At 54.0% G+C, this 15,666-nt stretch overlaps 2 protein-coding genes across 2 annotated transcripts in view; both read left to right on the plus strand.

Moving 5' to 3' along the window:
* Window positions 1-1,247: 1,247 nt before the first annotated feature.
* On the plus strand, window positions 1,248-5,722 carry LOC134412808 (uncharacterized protein C2orf72 homolog). The gene is made up of 3 exons (XM_063146820.1): window positions 1,248-1,902; window positions 3,363-3,551; window positions 5,673-5,722. Exons 1-2 carry the CDS (start codon window positions 1,248-1,250, stop codon window positions 3,548-3,550), a joined length of 843 nt encoding a protein of 280 aa, XP_063002890.1. The 3' UTR covers window position 3,551; window positions 5,673-5,722.
* A 2,026-nt stretch (window positions 5,723-7,748) lies between these two features.
* BAZ1B (bromodomain adjacent to zinc finger domain 1B) overlaps window positions 7,749-15,666 on the plus strand; it is a 29,072-nt gene continuing 21,154 nt past the window's right edge. Inside the window, exons 1-2 of the mRNA XM_063146516.1 lie at window positions 7,749-8,052; window positions 14,709-14,825. Of these exons, the coding sequence (XP_063002586.1) occupies window positions 7,856-8,052; window positions 14,709-14,825 (314 nt within the window). The 5' untranslated portion in view covers window positions 7,749-7,855. The remainder of the gene's footprint in view (window positions 8,053-14,708; window positions 14,826-15,666) is intronic.

Consider the following 15,666-nt stretch of genomic DNA (forward strand, 5'->3'; position numbering starts at 1 on the left):
TCTGGCAACCCAAACCCTGGGCAGATTAGGGGCCTGGTTAACAAACCGCCCAGAACCCCCGGGGCTGTTTTAGGGTTGCGAGTGGTTTATCAGCCATGCCAACATCCCAGCCTTGCCAGGTTTGTGCAACGCAACAAGCTGGGTTACAGAAGGGGTACCCATGGGCGCCGGCAAACCACGCTGGCTTATTTGAGCCACGGTGGGTGATTTTGATCATGCGAACCCAGCTAATGTCAGCGACAGGGCTAATCCAAACCGCTGTGCGTGCTGGCTCCCAGTGGAGTCAGTGAGGCGGCCAGAACTCTAAAGGAGCAGCCAAGGTACGAAGCTTGGAGTCTGACTGGTTCAGTCCTTCTACAACTTCATTGGCTGCCAGTCCAGGTCCGGGCCCAATTCAAAATGCTGGTACTAACATTCAGAGCCTGAAACAGTTTGGGGCCAGGCTATTTGAAGGAACGCCTCCTCCCATATGTACCTGCCCAGACCCTAAGGTCATCCTCAGTCAGGGGTCCTTCTCCGCGAGCCTCTGCCAAAGGAAGTGAGGCAGGTGGCTACCAGGAGGAGCAGGGCCTTCTCCGCTGTGGCACCCCGGCTGTAGCACAAGCTCCCCAGAGAGGTCTGCTTGGCACCTACACTGTACTCTTTCCATTGCCAGCTGCTGAACTTTTTATTTTCTCAGTATTTTAATACTTAATTTAACTTAAATTTAAACTTTGCTGTTTTAATTCCATATTTTCTGCTGTGTGTTTTTTACCCTGGTTGTGCTTTTTATATTGCATTTTGTATTTGTGTTTTTAAACTGTTGGTTGTTTTTATGCTCTTCATGGTTTTAATTTTTGGGAACCACCCAGAGAGCTTCGGCTATTGGGCGGTATAAAAATGTAATAGATAAATAAATGAATAATCCCGGGGTGGATTCACTGCCCCCAGAGTCGTCAGCCTCCACTGACTACACCACCCAAATGGCTGTTTGCACATAATGGCTGCATGATTAGGGCCCCCGGTTGGAGCGGGAGGACCTGTGGCAGGTCCACCTGGGGGAGGGCCAGACGGCCCCCTTTCCTTCCCCCCTGAGGCCAGCTCAGGCCCTGGGCCTCTGCTCTGTGGGCGGGGCTGCCCCAAGCTCTGTGTGTGGGTGAGGCAGAGAGCGAGAGGGTGGGCATTGTGACATAGGGAGGGGGTGGGGTGGGAAGCCCCCCCCCCGGGCCAGCAAGGGCAGAAGGCCGAAGCACCCATTCTAGCAGGACATGAGCAAGGAGGGTCCGGGGCCGGTGAAGCCCCCCAAGACGTCCCCAGTATGCCTCCCAGGCCCCGGGGAGAAGATCCTGCAGGACTTCCAGGTCCTGGTGCAAAAGGTGGGGGGCCGGCCTGAGGTGCTGCTCATCGGGGAGACCCTGGAAGGCCAGGACATCCACGGCATGATGACCTCCTTCGTCCAGGACCTCTTCTCCGCCACCTGCCAGCCGGTCCACCCCGCGGATGCCCTCAAGGAGCCCTGCAGCGCCGCCTGCTCCATGGGCGGCAAACAGTGCCAGCTGGTCTTCTTCCTGTGCCGCGCCTCGTGCATGAAGGACAAGCAGGCCGAGCTGCACAAGGTGCTCAAGGAGGTGAAGAAGCTGGTGCAGAAGTCCCCCTGCGCCCTGGTGGGCATCATCATGGAGCCCACCGCCGGGGAGGCCGAGGCGGCACGCGCCGAGCTGCTCCGTCTGCTCCGCGGCGTCTTCCCCAAGGCCCCGAAGCGGGGCAAGGCGGCCTCCAGCAAGGGGGACCGGGGCAAAGGCGGGCCGATGGAGCTGGAAGACGTGGAGGTGGAAGCGGAGGTCTACGTGCCGGGCCAGCCACGGGGGAACTTGGCCATCATGAAGGCGGCTTGCCGCGCCTCGGACGCCCTGACCAACAGAGGTGTGAGGCTGTCCGATTGGGCACCGGGGTTTGGGCAGGATGGCCTCCCGAAAAGTCAAGGGCTGCCCCGCCCCAGGTGTGCTGCCAGCCATACTCTCCCACTGCCCCTTGTGCCTCAAATCCCTTCCTGGTGACCCCCTCCCACCCCTCTTTCCCAACTCTTCAGTCAAGCGTTCAAGTTTAAGGCTCTGCGGGCCGCGTTATGGATCCCGGAAGGCCCCACGAGCACCATGAGCCAAGGGTTGTGCACCCCTGCCTTAAACCTCCAAACCTGTCCCCCCTCACCCCACAGCTGAAGCAAAGCCCAGACTTTGTGGGGCACTCAGAGGCATGTAGCTGAGCCTGCTTTTTGGCAGCATGGTTCTTTCTTTAGGGCAGCCTTCCTCGGCCTGGAGCTCTCCAGATGGGATCGGACTACACCTCCCATCAGCCCTAGCCACCATGGGGAGTAGCTGGGATAATGTGAATTGTAGTCCAACGCAGCTGGAGGGCCCCAGGTTGGGAAAGGTGTGAGTTCACAGCCCTAAAATCTGCTGCAGCAAACAAGTCAGCTGTAGAAAGCGTTTTTAGATCTTGGCTTTTATCTCGGGTCCTTCTTCAGTTTATTCTGTTCTTCACTTAGGGATTTTATATGACGTTTTACAACATCCTTGTATTTTACACTTTTCAGTTTGGTTTTGTGAACCAACCTAGAAAGCTTCAGCTGAAGGCGGTAAAGAAGTTGCGGTTTTATTTCTATCTAAACTCGCCTATGATTGCGCCCTTTCTCTGCAAAGCTGGAAAAGGCTTGGGAGGGCTGCTAGCTGCCAGAACAGGCAAAAGCAGAATAAATCATATAAGACCACGGACATACAGGCAGATTTCCTTCAATGTGCATAATTTATACCTGGTATAATTTGGGGGGGGGGGGGCTGAATAAGGTTATTTTCAAAATGAAATTTCTAATATGGTGTTCTTATTCTTTTATTCTATTTGTGGTTCACCTCTCTGAAATCTGTTGGATGGAGACCAGTATATAAATACTGTAAATACATAAAAAGTGCAGGTGGGGGGGGGTTAAACTGACACCCACACCTTTCTGCCTTGGTCAAGACTCGCTCCTCCTGCCATTCCACCCCCCACCCCCCGGCCAAACCTTCGCGGCTTTTAAAGGGCAGGAGCCGGAGCGGAGGCTCAGAGAGATCATAGAATCATAGAATAGCAGAGTCGGAAGGGGCCTACAAGGCCATCGAGTCCAACCCCTCCGCTCAGTGCAGGAATCCACCCTAACGCATCCCTGACAGACGGTTGTCCAGCTGCCTCCTGAAGGCCTCTGGTGTGGGAAAACCCACAACCTCCCTAGGTAACTGATTCCATTGTCATACTGCTCTAACAGTCAGGAAGTTTTTCCTGATGTCCAGCTGGAATCTGGCTTCCTTTAACTCCTCCTCCATCCATTTAACCAGAAAATTCCTGTGCAGGTTTGCCGGACGAGGTCTCTAAGGATCCACTAACCGTTGCAGGTTCTTCCAGGGTCTTGACCATCTTCAAGGGCCTCGTCTGGACCGGGTGCGTGGCTGGCCTGGCTTCCGCGGCAGGGTGGTACTTGTACCAGCAAGGCCTCATCCCGCCCGACATGATCCCCGTAGGCTTCTTCCCCTTTGCATGAGGTGAGTTCGAACCTCAGCTGCCTAAAGTTATGGGTATGTAGTCCTCCTCTCCTTTATGTATCTTCACCCCAGTAAGGAAACCTTAGTTGTAATCAAATGAGTTTTAGGTGATTAATCAATTACAACTGTACATGTGTACTAAAATCATGAGTACTTTCATTCCCCCCCCTACACAGCTACTGTGAGGATTGCAGCTAAGCTCAGAAGAAACAAGAAAACCGGGGGCGTGGGAGCAGATAACATCAGTGTCCCTGTTCATGAAAAAATCCCAGGGCTTTGCCCCTGCTAGTCCTGCTGCCACTACCCCACTGTAAGAGAAGGAGAGAAAATAAATTGTCCCTGTCCTCCATCACTCCATCGACATCAAAGGGATTTGCCAACTCTGGTTTGGAGCAGGGCATGAATCAGTCTATATATACCAGGGGTGTTGGACCTCAGGCTCAGGGGCAAATCTGACCTTTCCAACCCACCTACCCCAATCCTGGCTTTTGTGCAGTTTTTCTCATAGAATAAAATAGTTGGAGGGGTTCTCTATGAAGAGAGAGCTGAAACAACTGGGGCTGTTTAGCCTGGAGAAGAGAAGATGGAGGGGAGACATGACAGCACCCTTCAAGGACTTGAAAGGTTGCCACACAGAGGAGGGCCAGGATCTCTTCTCGATCTTCCCAGAGTGCAGGACATGGAATAATGGGCTCAAGTAACAGGAAGCCAGATTCCAGCTGGACATCAGGAAAAACTTCCTGACTGTTAGAGCAGTATGACAATGGAACCAGTTCCCTAGGGAGGTTGTGGGCTCTCCCACACTGGAGGCCTTCAAGAGGCAGCTGGACAACTAGCTGTCAGGGATGCTTTAGGGTGGATTCCTGCATTGAGCAGGGGGTTGGACTCGATGGCCTTGTAGGTCCCTTCCAACTCTGCTATTCTATGATTCTAAGGCCATCGAGTCCAACCCATTGTCCAGTGCAGGAATCCACCTCAAACATCCCTGACAGAGAGCTGTCCAGCTGCCTCTTGAAGGCCTCTAGTGTGGGAGAGCCCACAACCTCCCTAGGTAACAGATTCCATTGTTGCACTGCTCTAACAGTTAGGACGTTTTTCCTGATGTCCAGCCGGAATCTGGCTTCCTGTCACTTGAGCCCGTTGTTCTGTGTCCTGCACTCTGGGAGGATCGAGAAGAGATCCTGGCCCTCCTCTGTGTGACAACCTTTCAAGTCCTTGAAGGGTGCTCTGATGTCTCCCCTCCATCTCCTCTTCTCCAGGCTAAACAGGCCCAGTTCTTTCAGCCTCCCCTCATAGGGCTTTGCCTCCAGACCCCTGGTCATCTCTCCATTCTCAGAGACTGAAATGCCTCTCCTCCTCCCAGGGCTGAGTTACAGGCCAGAAGCGCAATAAGCTAAACTAGGCTGGTATCTTTTTGGTCCTGCCCCTTTGGCCCCACGCATCCCTGGAACATCTCCAGCATAGGATTCAGCCCTGAGTCCAAGGGGGTTCTGCACCCCTGATCTATACACTTGCCCAGGCTATGCCTGAAGACCTCCGGTGAGGGAGAGACGCCCTTCCTTCCAGGTAGTAACAGCTGCCACCTCTCTACACAGCCAGAAACACAGCAACTGTGGCACAAGTCCCCCATACATAAATGCTTGGGAAGTGTTGGGTCGTGGTCGGCCACGGCCTTGTGAGATGGGCCTTGGGTGAGCCATAGTGGCTCAGCTCCTGCCTGAAATGGGCCAACCTTGCAGGGTTATGATACAGACTGATGTATTGGAAATGTTTTGGAAGCACAAATATTACTGTTCTTGAACTGTGCCGTTTAATCCGCAGGCAAGTTTGCCATTTGCAAATGTTTTTCTGTGTGTTTAAGTTCCATTAATATTTTAATGTAAATACCGATGTTTTGAAACGGAATGGGAAATTGTTTTTGAGGGACGTGTTGTAACTTGAAAGGACTATTCAAATCTGATTTATTTTCTGCATGCTTTGTATGCTGTTTGGAATAAGATGGTTGGATGTGTGGTTTTGGCTAGTATAAATGTCATTTTTCTATAATCGTTTAGAGGCAATCATAATAATTTTTTAAAAGGAGAAAACTCCATTGACATGGTAGTTTTGTTTTGTCCTCAGATTCTGGATTCATCTGGATTTCAGCTGTCCTGCAGAATAAAACCAACAGCATGCCACAGCGTGTGTGTGTGTGTGTGTGTGTGTGTGTGTGTGTGTGTGTAGATTAGCAGTTTCACCATCCTGTACTGGGGAAGGATGTATGATCAGGGCCTGATGCCTCCTCCTAAAACCAACCGATGTGGGCGCTCTCCCATCCCTTGACTACCTGTTCTCACAGTGTGAACGTTTTCCTTGGTGTGTCTAGTCTAAACCTCTTGGTTTTCTCTTCTTCTTCCCTTGTGCAACAATCAAGCCCAAGGGGTCACCTTGCTAGCAATAGCGGCCTTAAAGACTAACAAATGTATTTGGGTATCAGCTTGCATGGACTAGAGTCCATTTCCATTAGATGCATCGTGCAGTTTCCTTCAGAGGAAGCAGAGAAGGCATCCCGTACGTGCACGCTTGGGCGCTCTGAAGTTACATTTGCCACAAATAATGCCTCTTCCAAGGCAGAATCAGCACAGACCTTTCTGATTCCAAGGAACACACAGGATTTTGTGTGTCGTCTTCGTCTTCCCCCGGCCTAGGTTGACAACCTGTGTGACCCGGCACTTCTCACGTGTTGCTTATCATTCCACAGTGTCGTTAACGGCTCTATTATTGTTATTACTGTGCAGTGACTGCAGATGTCTCAGCTCTGCCCTTGGATGAGTTCCAGTCTGATTCTCTGTACCACCGAGTGCCACTGAGCGCTGTGGGACTGCGTAAACATTCATCCCATCGTACCCCCTTCCTTGCTCTCAGTTTATCCCCAACCCAACATGGGCATAAAGGCCACCTCACGCCATCATTTCTGTACAAATACGGCTGTGTTCAGAAAGTGCGGCAACTTCCCCTGCTTGGTCCCCTCCGCATTAAAAAAAATCTGGATTTTGGGCAGCAAGCAAGAAGCCCTGGAAACAGGGCGAGCGGCTTCCAGAAAGCAGAGGGGCTTGTTTATGTAATAACGGGCTCAAGTTAAAGGAAGCCAGATTCCATCTGGACATCAGGAAAAACTTCCTGGCTGTTAGAGCAGTACGACAATGGAACCAGCGACCTAGGGAGGTTGTGGGGCATTCAAGAAGCAGCTGGACAACCCTCTGTCAGGGATGCTTTAGGTTGGATTCCTGCATTGAGCAGGGGGTTGGACTCGATGGCCTTACAGGCCCCTTCCAACTCTGCTATTCTATGATTCTATGTGCGCATGGAAGCCATGTTCCCCCAACCCCACAGACGTGGCAAAGGCACTCTGCACAGGCTCAGGCACACTCCTTGAGTCATTCACATATTCCAGGGCCCAGCACAGTTCTGAGGCTGAAACAAAGCTATGACCCTGGGGCATTCTGCACATGCTCAGGCGATCCTATTTCTTCCCCACACCTAGTGTTCGCTTAGGCAACGAGATGGGGCTGTACTGACAGTGAGACCCTTCCAGCATTGGGGGAGGAGGGGTGAGGGCAAAACCACGCTCACCCCCATATTTCCCATGATGCTCTCTAAGGGGGTCGCTGCCCCTTTAAGGCGAGGCCTCGCGTCACTCGCCCAGACAAAAGCCGGGGAAGCGGGCTTTTTCTCCCCCCGCCTCTTGGTCCCGCCCCTCTCGCGGAGCCCCGGATGAAGCGGCGACTCCCTATAGGCGGTGGGAGGCGGGGCCTAATAACGGCGACGCACAAAATGGCGGACGGGGCGCCTCCACCGCGCTCCTTTCTTGCGCTTACATAACGCGACCTTCCCTCCTCCCTCTCCCCCCTCCCCTCCCCGTCGGCCCTTTCTCTGGCTGGCGCGCGGCGCAGCCGAACTTGCTCTACGACGGGGCCGCTGTGAGTGACGCGCCCTCCAGCCAGTGGCGCGGCGGGGCGTTCTGAGGCGGGCCAATCGCGGCGCGAGGGGCGGAGAAGGCGGGCTGACGGGCGGTGCGGTGCGGTGAAGGAGGGGGGAGAAGAAGAAGAAGAAGAAGAAGAAAAAGAAGGCGGCGAAGCAGCAGCAGCAGCAGGAGACTTTCCCCTCAGAGCGGCTGCTTCGCGCGCGCGCGCCCTTCTCGTGAGGGAGGGGGGGGGGGCCGCCGGCTTCGGGCCTCCCTCGCGCGCGCGCGCTGCGCTGAGAGCGGGAGGAGGCGGCGTCGCTCCCGCCATTTTCGCGGCCCCCTCAGCCGCCGGTCCCGGGCGATGGCGCCGCTGCTGGGCCGCAAGCCCTTCCCGCTGGCCAAGCCGCTGCCGGCGGCGGCCACCACGACCCCGACCCCGACCCCGCCGGCCGAAGGGGAGCCCACCACCACCGCCACCACCACGACGACGGCGCCGGAGCCGGAGCCGGAGCCCCGCTTCGTCATCGCCCACACGCAGGAGGCCTTCCGAAGCAGCGAGTATCCATCCCTCAGGCCGCGCCGGAGGCCGCCATGTTTACCTCAGCGGGGGGAGGGGGGAGAAGGGGGGCTCTCCGGGAGGGGGAGGGGAGGGGGAGGCAGGCCGGAGGGGTCCCCCCCCGTGTGTGTGTGTGTGTGTGTCCGCCCCCTCACCTCTCTCTCCCCCCCCCCCCCCACACACACACACCCCGCCCGTCCCCGGCTCTTTGTTCTCCCCCCCTCCCCCCCCGCTCGCCGCCTTCTCCCCCGACCCAGCGCACCGCGGCCCGGGAGCCTCCGCACACACACAGCCCAGGCGCCCTGCGGATGGACTGGGATGCAGCCCCCATCATCCCCCGGCCATGCAGCCCCCATCATCCCCCGGCCATGCAGCCCCCCCCCCCCAGGGCTCCTCCTCTCCGGGCCACGCAGGAGGGGGCAGCGCCAGGCAAGGAGGCGCCCCCGGGCACCAGAGGGGGGGAGCTCCTGTAGGGTGGGGGGGTGGGACGGGTGTTTTGGACTCCAGCTCCCATAAGCCCCAGCCAGCATCGCCACGGGTCATGCGAGAGTCGTAGGCCAGGCTCAGGCAGGCACCCGTTCCCCTGCTCCTGCACTGGCCGTGATCCCTTTCTGGTTTGTTTCTTAGGTTTACGTCCTCAGGCGAGAGTCTCTCCTCTCCTCTGTTTATGTCCTTACAACAGCCCTGCAGGGTAGACCGCGCTAGACGCAGGGACTGGCCCAAAGCCCCCCTTGTGAGCCTCGTGGCCCAGGAGGGGCTTCCCACGGCCTTCCCCTGCTGACGGCTGCCCGCCAAGTGTGCTGGACTCCAACTCCCATCATTTGCAGCAAGCGTAGCTGTCCATGGTGGGAGTTGCAGTCCGAGAGAGGCATAGGCAGGGCCCACCTTGACCTGATCCAGCCCAGGCCTCGCCGGCGGAGGGGCCGCCCTTGTGACCCCCTGCAGCCTCCCTTCGCCCTCCAATTTCCGGAGTCCCGGGTCTCCCAGTGAGGGCGATGGGCAGGAGGCCCGAGGGAGGCGTCTCGCCCTGCACAGGAACCGCCTTTGCCACCTTTGGGGAGGGGGGGGCGATTCCAGGCATAAATTAACTTAGCATAAATTAACTTAACCATCACAAGGGGAAGCCGGGCCAGGTGGGCGTCTGGTCTAGCGCCAATGCGCTCTCAGCGCCAAAGGCCTTGTTTTCCTGAGGGCAGGAAGGTGTCGCGCGAAGCACCGCTGCCTGCCTGCTGCCCCTTGCCCGGTTTCCTTGTTGCTTCCCTGCGTCCCTCCATGAGAGGCTTGGCCAGTAGTAATGCTTGACCCACTGCTGATCCGTTATCTCCCCCTGCTTCCTCCTACCACCACACACCCAGTGCCTGGCCATGCTGGCTGGAGATGATGGGAGTTGTAGTCCGACACATCCAGCGGGCAATAGGTTTGCAGGGGAGGGGGCTGTTTTGCCCAGTGACTAATAGTTGAGTTGAGGTTACGCCTGAAGTGATCTTGCCCGGATCGCGTAGAGCTCTTGATGGCGGAGCAGGAAGTCAAACCGGGTTCACACCCAAACCCTCTTTGTAGCATCTTACGTGTCTGGGGAATTATTGCCGTGATGCTGTCCGTTGCTCAAGACCTTCCGTGCTCACGTGCTGCGGTTCTCTCTCCGATCGAGACGGAGGTGGGCTTTTGTCCAAGGCCAGTCCAAGGGAGCTGAACTTGAATCTGCCACGTCCGGATCTCCCCCTTCCTTTCCGCTTGTTTTTAAAGTCTCGGCTATGCTCTGTGGGTCGGGTCACGTCTGTGTGAGTGAGTTTGTGTGGGCATCACACAAAGTAGCGTCTCTGCAGAGGCCTCTGCGATTAAGTTTAGTCTCCGCACAAGGAGAAGCTTTGTGCTCCCCTTTCACTCTTGCTTCTTTGTCTTGCCCCCAAGAAACCCCCTTCTCCTCCCCTCCCCTCCCCAAATTGTCTCCCACCTCGGCTGGCTGTCCTCTGGTCTCCAGGTGTTTGCGGGGAGGGGGGGGGGCACACTTCTTGCAGCATCTTGATAGACAATCTATAGGAAGAGGTTTATGAGGTGAAAAGTGACTCCTTAAGAGTAGAACTTACTGGTGTTTGTATTGTAATCTGTTCTGCATCACATGGCCAGAAGCTGCCCTGTGGAACTGGCGCTCTCGGGCTTCGTGGATAAGGAAGAGGCTTGTCCACAGGAAAGTTGCAGAGGGGAGACGCCTGCGTCAGTCTTGCGGCTTGTTTAAATCTGTTAAGCCCCAGCGCCCCACAGCTCACTTCCTCTGGATCAGCTCCTCTTGAGTCTGGGATTGCAGCTTGCATCATCTGTTCCCTCCACTGGAACCCCGTGTGGACCGCCTGCTGCAGCCTCGGCCTTTTTATTGTCATCAGAACGTTTGCCTTGCCGGGCTAGCAAAGGGAAAGCCCACGTGTCCCCTGACGTAGAAGCCGGGACCCTTTTGCTCTGGAAGACCCTTGCAGTCCGGGCAGTGTGGAGCGGGTGAGCCACACCTGCTCTCCTTCTGCAGAAGGCCAGGCCGGGCATCGGTTTGGGGAGAGCGTATCTCTAATGTGTGTTGAGCCCAAGGCTCTTGCGCCTGCAGCCAGAGGCGGCTTGTTTGGGTTCCCGTTCTCTTTCTTTGGGCGCATTGCTTGGCCAGCCCTTGGGATGGACCCATGTGCGCGGGCTGGACGTGCATCGGACAGAGGGAGCAGATGTGATTGGCAGCAGAATCTCAAAGCGGCTCTGTAGCTGTGGGTTGGGAGGGGGGCGCACGGCGGAGGTTGGGAATAGATTGGCCTTTCCCAGTCTGGTGCCCTCCAGATGTTCTGGACTGCAATTCCCAGGATTCCTGACCGTAAACTATACTGGGTAGGACTTACGGGAGTTCAGACCAAAACACCTGGAAGGCAGCAGGTTGGGGGAGCTATTTGAGGTTCTTCTGCAGCCGTCGGCAATGGTAGCGGAGGGGTGTGGAAGTTTGAGGAGTTTGTTCTGGTCATTGAGTTAGGTGGGGTTTCATGCTCCTAAATGTGTTGAGGGTGTATGCTGTCTTCCTCAACCTGGCACCCTCCAGATACGTTGGAGAACAATCCCCATAATTCCCAGCCAGCAATTGTAGCCCAACACATCAGGAGGGTGCTGAGTTGGGGAAGGCTGAAGCGTGCAGTCCGTTGTGTGTGTGTGTGTGTGTGTATAATAGAACTCTGCGCAAGTGCAGGAGAAGCGGAGCTTGGCCTAGCCTTGGATTTGGCTCTCATGACCCTGTCTTTCACCCAAAGGGCAAGTGTCTAGTCATTAAGGTTGCAAGCCCGGGAGCAATGCCTGAGGAAGCCTTTGAAGCTGGAGGCAAGGCCTAGTGACATGTATGGAGGGTGGAGTTTCTGTGTCCGTCTTTCCGTGAGGAGGAGAAACCAAACACATATATACAGATTTTGCCTGCTTCTCCTGCTTTGGATTCCATGCGCTGCCAGGCTGCTGGAATTGGGGAAGGGGTGTGTGTTTTGGCTGCCCTGGGTTCTGGCTCTGCCTCCTTTTTACTGCCACCAAGTTCCTGTATTAGTCTGCTTTGCCACCTGACATGAAGCCTTTCAGTGTCCCAAAAGTGATTTAATGTTGGCTGCCGACGGCCAGCCCAGACAGAACGATGTGACCGAAAGGGGATCGGGCTCTGGTAGACACAGAGATGGCTTGTGCGCCTCTGCTACGCTCGCTCGGGGTTGGAGGGCTTGGCTGGGAGGTCCGGCTGAGAGAGGCTTCCTCTGGTCTGTGGATGGATTGCACGGGAGTGCCACTCGTGGGAGCTGTGGGTTGCTGTGGGCTGGCAAAAGCACTTTTCCACAAGGGCTCAAGGCCGTTTAAGATGTCAACTTAAATACACTAAAAACATTCCAAATGAAAACAAAGAAACAAATACAAAGCTGGAATAAATCCTCCGGCGACTGGTCTCAAATCCATCCAAAGCTCTTAATAAACACAGAAGCTTTGGCACTGGTGCCCGGACCGGACCCTTTATGCTGACCCGCCGTTGTTTTCTGTTTTTAGTTGCTGTGTCGCCACGTGGCACAAAGCAGCAATCCTGCCCCCTGTGAAAGTGGCTTGGTCTGGCTTTGATCCAGGCCTGGTTTTCCTCACTACCCTGCCCTTGGCTGTTCATTTCCAGTTCGGCCTAGGGCATGTAGGGCGAGCTAGTACTTTCCCCACTTGAAAACAAAGCCAGTCTGTGTGTCCATTGTCTTGTCATTGTTAGCAGGGATTCTTTGTGGAGAATGGCTGAAGTCTGGAAATGCAGATTCTGGGACTTCCTGGGGCTCTAGACATTAAGGGTGTTTCTGCTCCCCTGGTTCATCCCCTCGGCATCCTTAGGCAAGCCTTCTCCGGGGCACGGTGCTCAGAGTTGCCTTTGCCCTTCTCTGTTGGCCTACTGGAACATCTCCTGCCCTGGGGCACTGTAATTTAGAGTGCCCTCTTCACAGGCTGACTCTCTGTGGCAGGTGATTATAGCTGTGTTTGCTGTGATGTCTGAATCTTCCTTTCCTTTCTCTCATCAAGCTCCACTTTATAATGTTTATCCGATAACTTGTCCTTGAAAGTTCCTGCTGTGGTTCCTGCTGCTTCGCTCTTTAAGGGGCGGCAGAATAGAGGTTATTTAAGACACTCCTTGAACAAGAAGTGGGGATGAATAAGGAGCCAAAGGGGGGAACCATTAGTTTCATAAAAGATTGAAAACTAATTTTGCAGCAACTCATGGTGGAGATGTTTGTGCAAGTTAACTGGAGAAGTTCAGGTTGGGTTGGGATTGATCCTTTTTATCTGCTAAGCCAGCCTTCCTCAACCTGGAGCGCTCCAGATGTGTTGGACTACAACTCCCAGAATGCCCCAGCCAGGCTGGGGCATTCTGGGAGGTGCAGTCCAACACATCTGGAGCGCCCCAGGTTGAGGAAGCCTGTGCTAAGCACACAGCCAAAGAAAATGTGCTATATTCCTTGAGTGCTGCTTAGTGGGGATACAGTAATATTTCTAATAGATTAACAGTCATCCCAAGCTTGAAACTTCCCTCTGTCTTCTCAGTTCAGCAACTGTCACATCTCAAACTGTAGTTTCTATCTCTGTGTGTGTGTGTGTGTATTTCGTGTGTGTGCATGCCTTGGACTGGGTTCCCTTCTCCCCTCCCCCATGTGCTCTGATTTCCTCCTTTCACATCCTGATTGGGGGTGAACATAGTTGTGATGTCTGGATTGGATAAGCTGTTCAAACCACACCATGCCTCCAAACTGGAATTGAAAACACTTCGAAACACGGCTTCTGTTTTGGAGGCCAAGCATCATTGGTGGTAGCCATAATTTGTGGCAAACTGGGAAGGATGGAATTGGAGCCAAAGGCCTGGGCCTCAACACCTAAATCATGGGATGTCTGACCTGGGACAATGTATTTAACAGAAGTATATGTAACAAAAACATAATGGGAACAATTACAAACAACCATAGGGTAAATAATTAAATCAATTCATACAACTTTGGCTGCGTTCACACATGCGTGATAAGCCAGGAATCCTGCAATGTGAATGAGCTATGTGCTGGTGCCCACAGCTGTTCACTTCTCCCCTCCTTTGCACAAACGTGTAGACAAACCATGAAGGGGAGAGGTTTGTGCAATGTCCAAACCCACAACTATGGTTAAGTGCACTCAAACAAATCATAAGCAAAACAAAAAGCAAAAAAACCACCTCACCTAATTTAAACAGGTTTAAAATCCTGGCTTCTTTGCACATACTTAATTGTAATCTCATTTTGAACGTCACATAAAGCTCTTTCATAGAATCATAGAATAACAGACTTGGAAGGGGCCTACAAGGTGATCGAGTCCAACCCCCTACTCAGTGCAGGAATCCACCCTAAAGCATCCCTGACAGATGGTTGTCCAGCTGCCTCTTGAAGGCCTCTAGTGTGGGAGAGCCCACAACCTCCCTAGGTCACTGGTTCCATCTCGTACTGCTCTAACAGTCAGGCAGTTTTTCCTGATGACCTTCCAGAATCTGGCTTCCTGTCACTTGAGCCCGTTATTCCATGTCCTGCACTCTGGGAGGATCGAGAAGAGATCCTGGCCCTCCTGTGTGTGACAACCTTTTAAGTATTTGAAGAGTGCTCTCATGTCTGCCCTCCATCTTCTCTTCTCCAGGCTAAACAGGCCCAGTTCTTTCCGTCCCTCTTCATAGGGCTTTGTTTCCAGACCCCTGATCATCCTGGTTGCCCTCCTCTGAACACGCTCCAGCTTTTCTGCGTCCTCCTTGAATTGTGGAGCCCAGAACTGGACGCAATACTCTAGATGAGGTCTAACCAGGGCCGAATACAGAGGAACCAGGACCTCATGTGATTTGGAAGCTATACTTCTATTAATGCAGCCCAAAATAGCATTTGCCTTTCTTGCAGCCACATCGCACTGTTGGCTCCTATTACTGGCTCTTGTGAAAGGAGGAGCAAAGCAGTGGAGAACGAGCTGCATGCATCCGCCACGCAGCTCCTTCACATCGTGGTTTGTTAAGCCAGGACTCCTGGCTTATTGTTAACACATGAATGTGGGCTTTGTAGAAAACAATATGAATAAATTGACTTAATCGAACAGTTTAAAACTAAGCACGCCATGTTTTCCTGAGCTGTTGCTCCTTCAGAGAGTACGAAGCCCGATTAGAGAAATACGGCCAGCGGATATGGACCTGCAAGAGCACCGGAAGCAGTCAGCTGACACACAAGGAAGCCTGGGACGAGGAGCAGGAAGTCGCTGAGCTGTAAGTTGCCGCATCTAAAGCATCTATTTTTAGAGGGCAGGTCAGGAGCCCTCGACGTAGGGGTGGTGACGCGTTCCGCAAGGAGCTTGCCTTGCTGTTAAAATCTTAGGAATGAGTCACACTTGAGTCCGTGTTCCAAAGAGAAGGGGGCCCTTTCTTCAACTGCCTTGAACGGGGGGGGGGGGGGGGGGGCATTTCCCTTCCGAAGCCTTTGCTAGAACTTGGTAGCCATTGAGGCCACACGCTCAGCCTGCATTTCAACTTCAGTCGTGTGTGAATTATCTTTCTCATTATTGAATGTGCATCTTTGGGGCAGATCCAGTTCAGTCTATTCTTCTCTATCGGCTTTGTGCTGGCTTTGCTCCATAAGGACTCAAGGCGGCTAGCAGTCCGATACAAGTCATAACGCAGTTAAAAACGAATGCAGATGTATTGCACAAGAGCGCAGGAAGTGCAGCGCTGCTTGTAACCTATTTGAAGCCGTTCTGGAGCCATTCTGAAAGAACCTGTTTTGTGCTAGACGTTTACGTTAGAAAACGATTACCGGCGCATTTTTTTCTGTAGGTAGCGATTGTATGTTTTGTTCAGGGTAGACATTCCTTCTGTGCATGCTGAGCTCCCAGAGGGCCTGGCATCTTCTGGCCTAGTTCTCCTGCACGGCAGATGAAGTGGTGCATCTGTGCACGTCAGACTGCAGGTGGGCCTCACGTGTGTGACGGGATCGCTTGCCCACGTAGAAAACCAGCATATTAAGGAGGAGGCCTGGCTGGAACCCTCTTCTTTGCAGAGGGAATTGTGAATCCCCAAACGGCAGTCAGAGTGGTGTCGGTGAGAGGGTTTA

This window comes from Elgaria multicarinata, chromosome 22 (assembly GCF_023053635.1).
Source record: "Elgaria multicarinata webbii isolate HBS135686 ecotype San Diego chromosome 22, rElgMul1.1.pri, whole genome shotgun sequence".
Taxonomy (NCBI): domain Eukaryota; kingdom Metazoa; phylum Chordata; class Lepidosauria; order Squamata; family Anguidae; genus Elgaria; species Elgaria multicarinata.

Coding starts and splice junctions, on each gene's coding strand:
- LOC134412808 (XM_063146820.1), top strand. CDS start 1,248: ATGAGCAAGGAGGGTCCGGGGCCGGTGAAGCCCCCCAAGACGTCCCCA. Junction 1,903..3,362: donor GGACGCCCTGACCAACAGAG/GTGTGAGGCTGT, acceptor ATTCCTGTGCAG/GTTTGCCGGACGAGGTCTCT.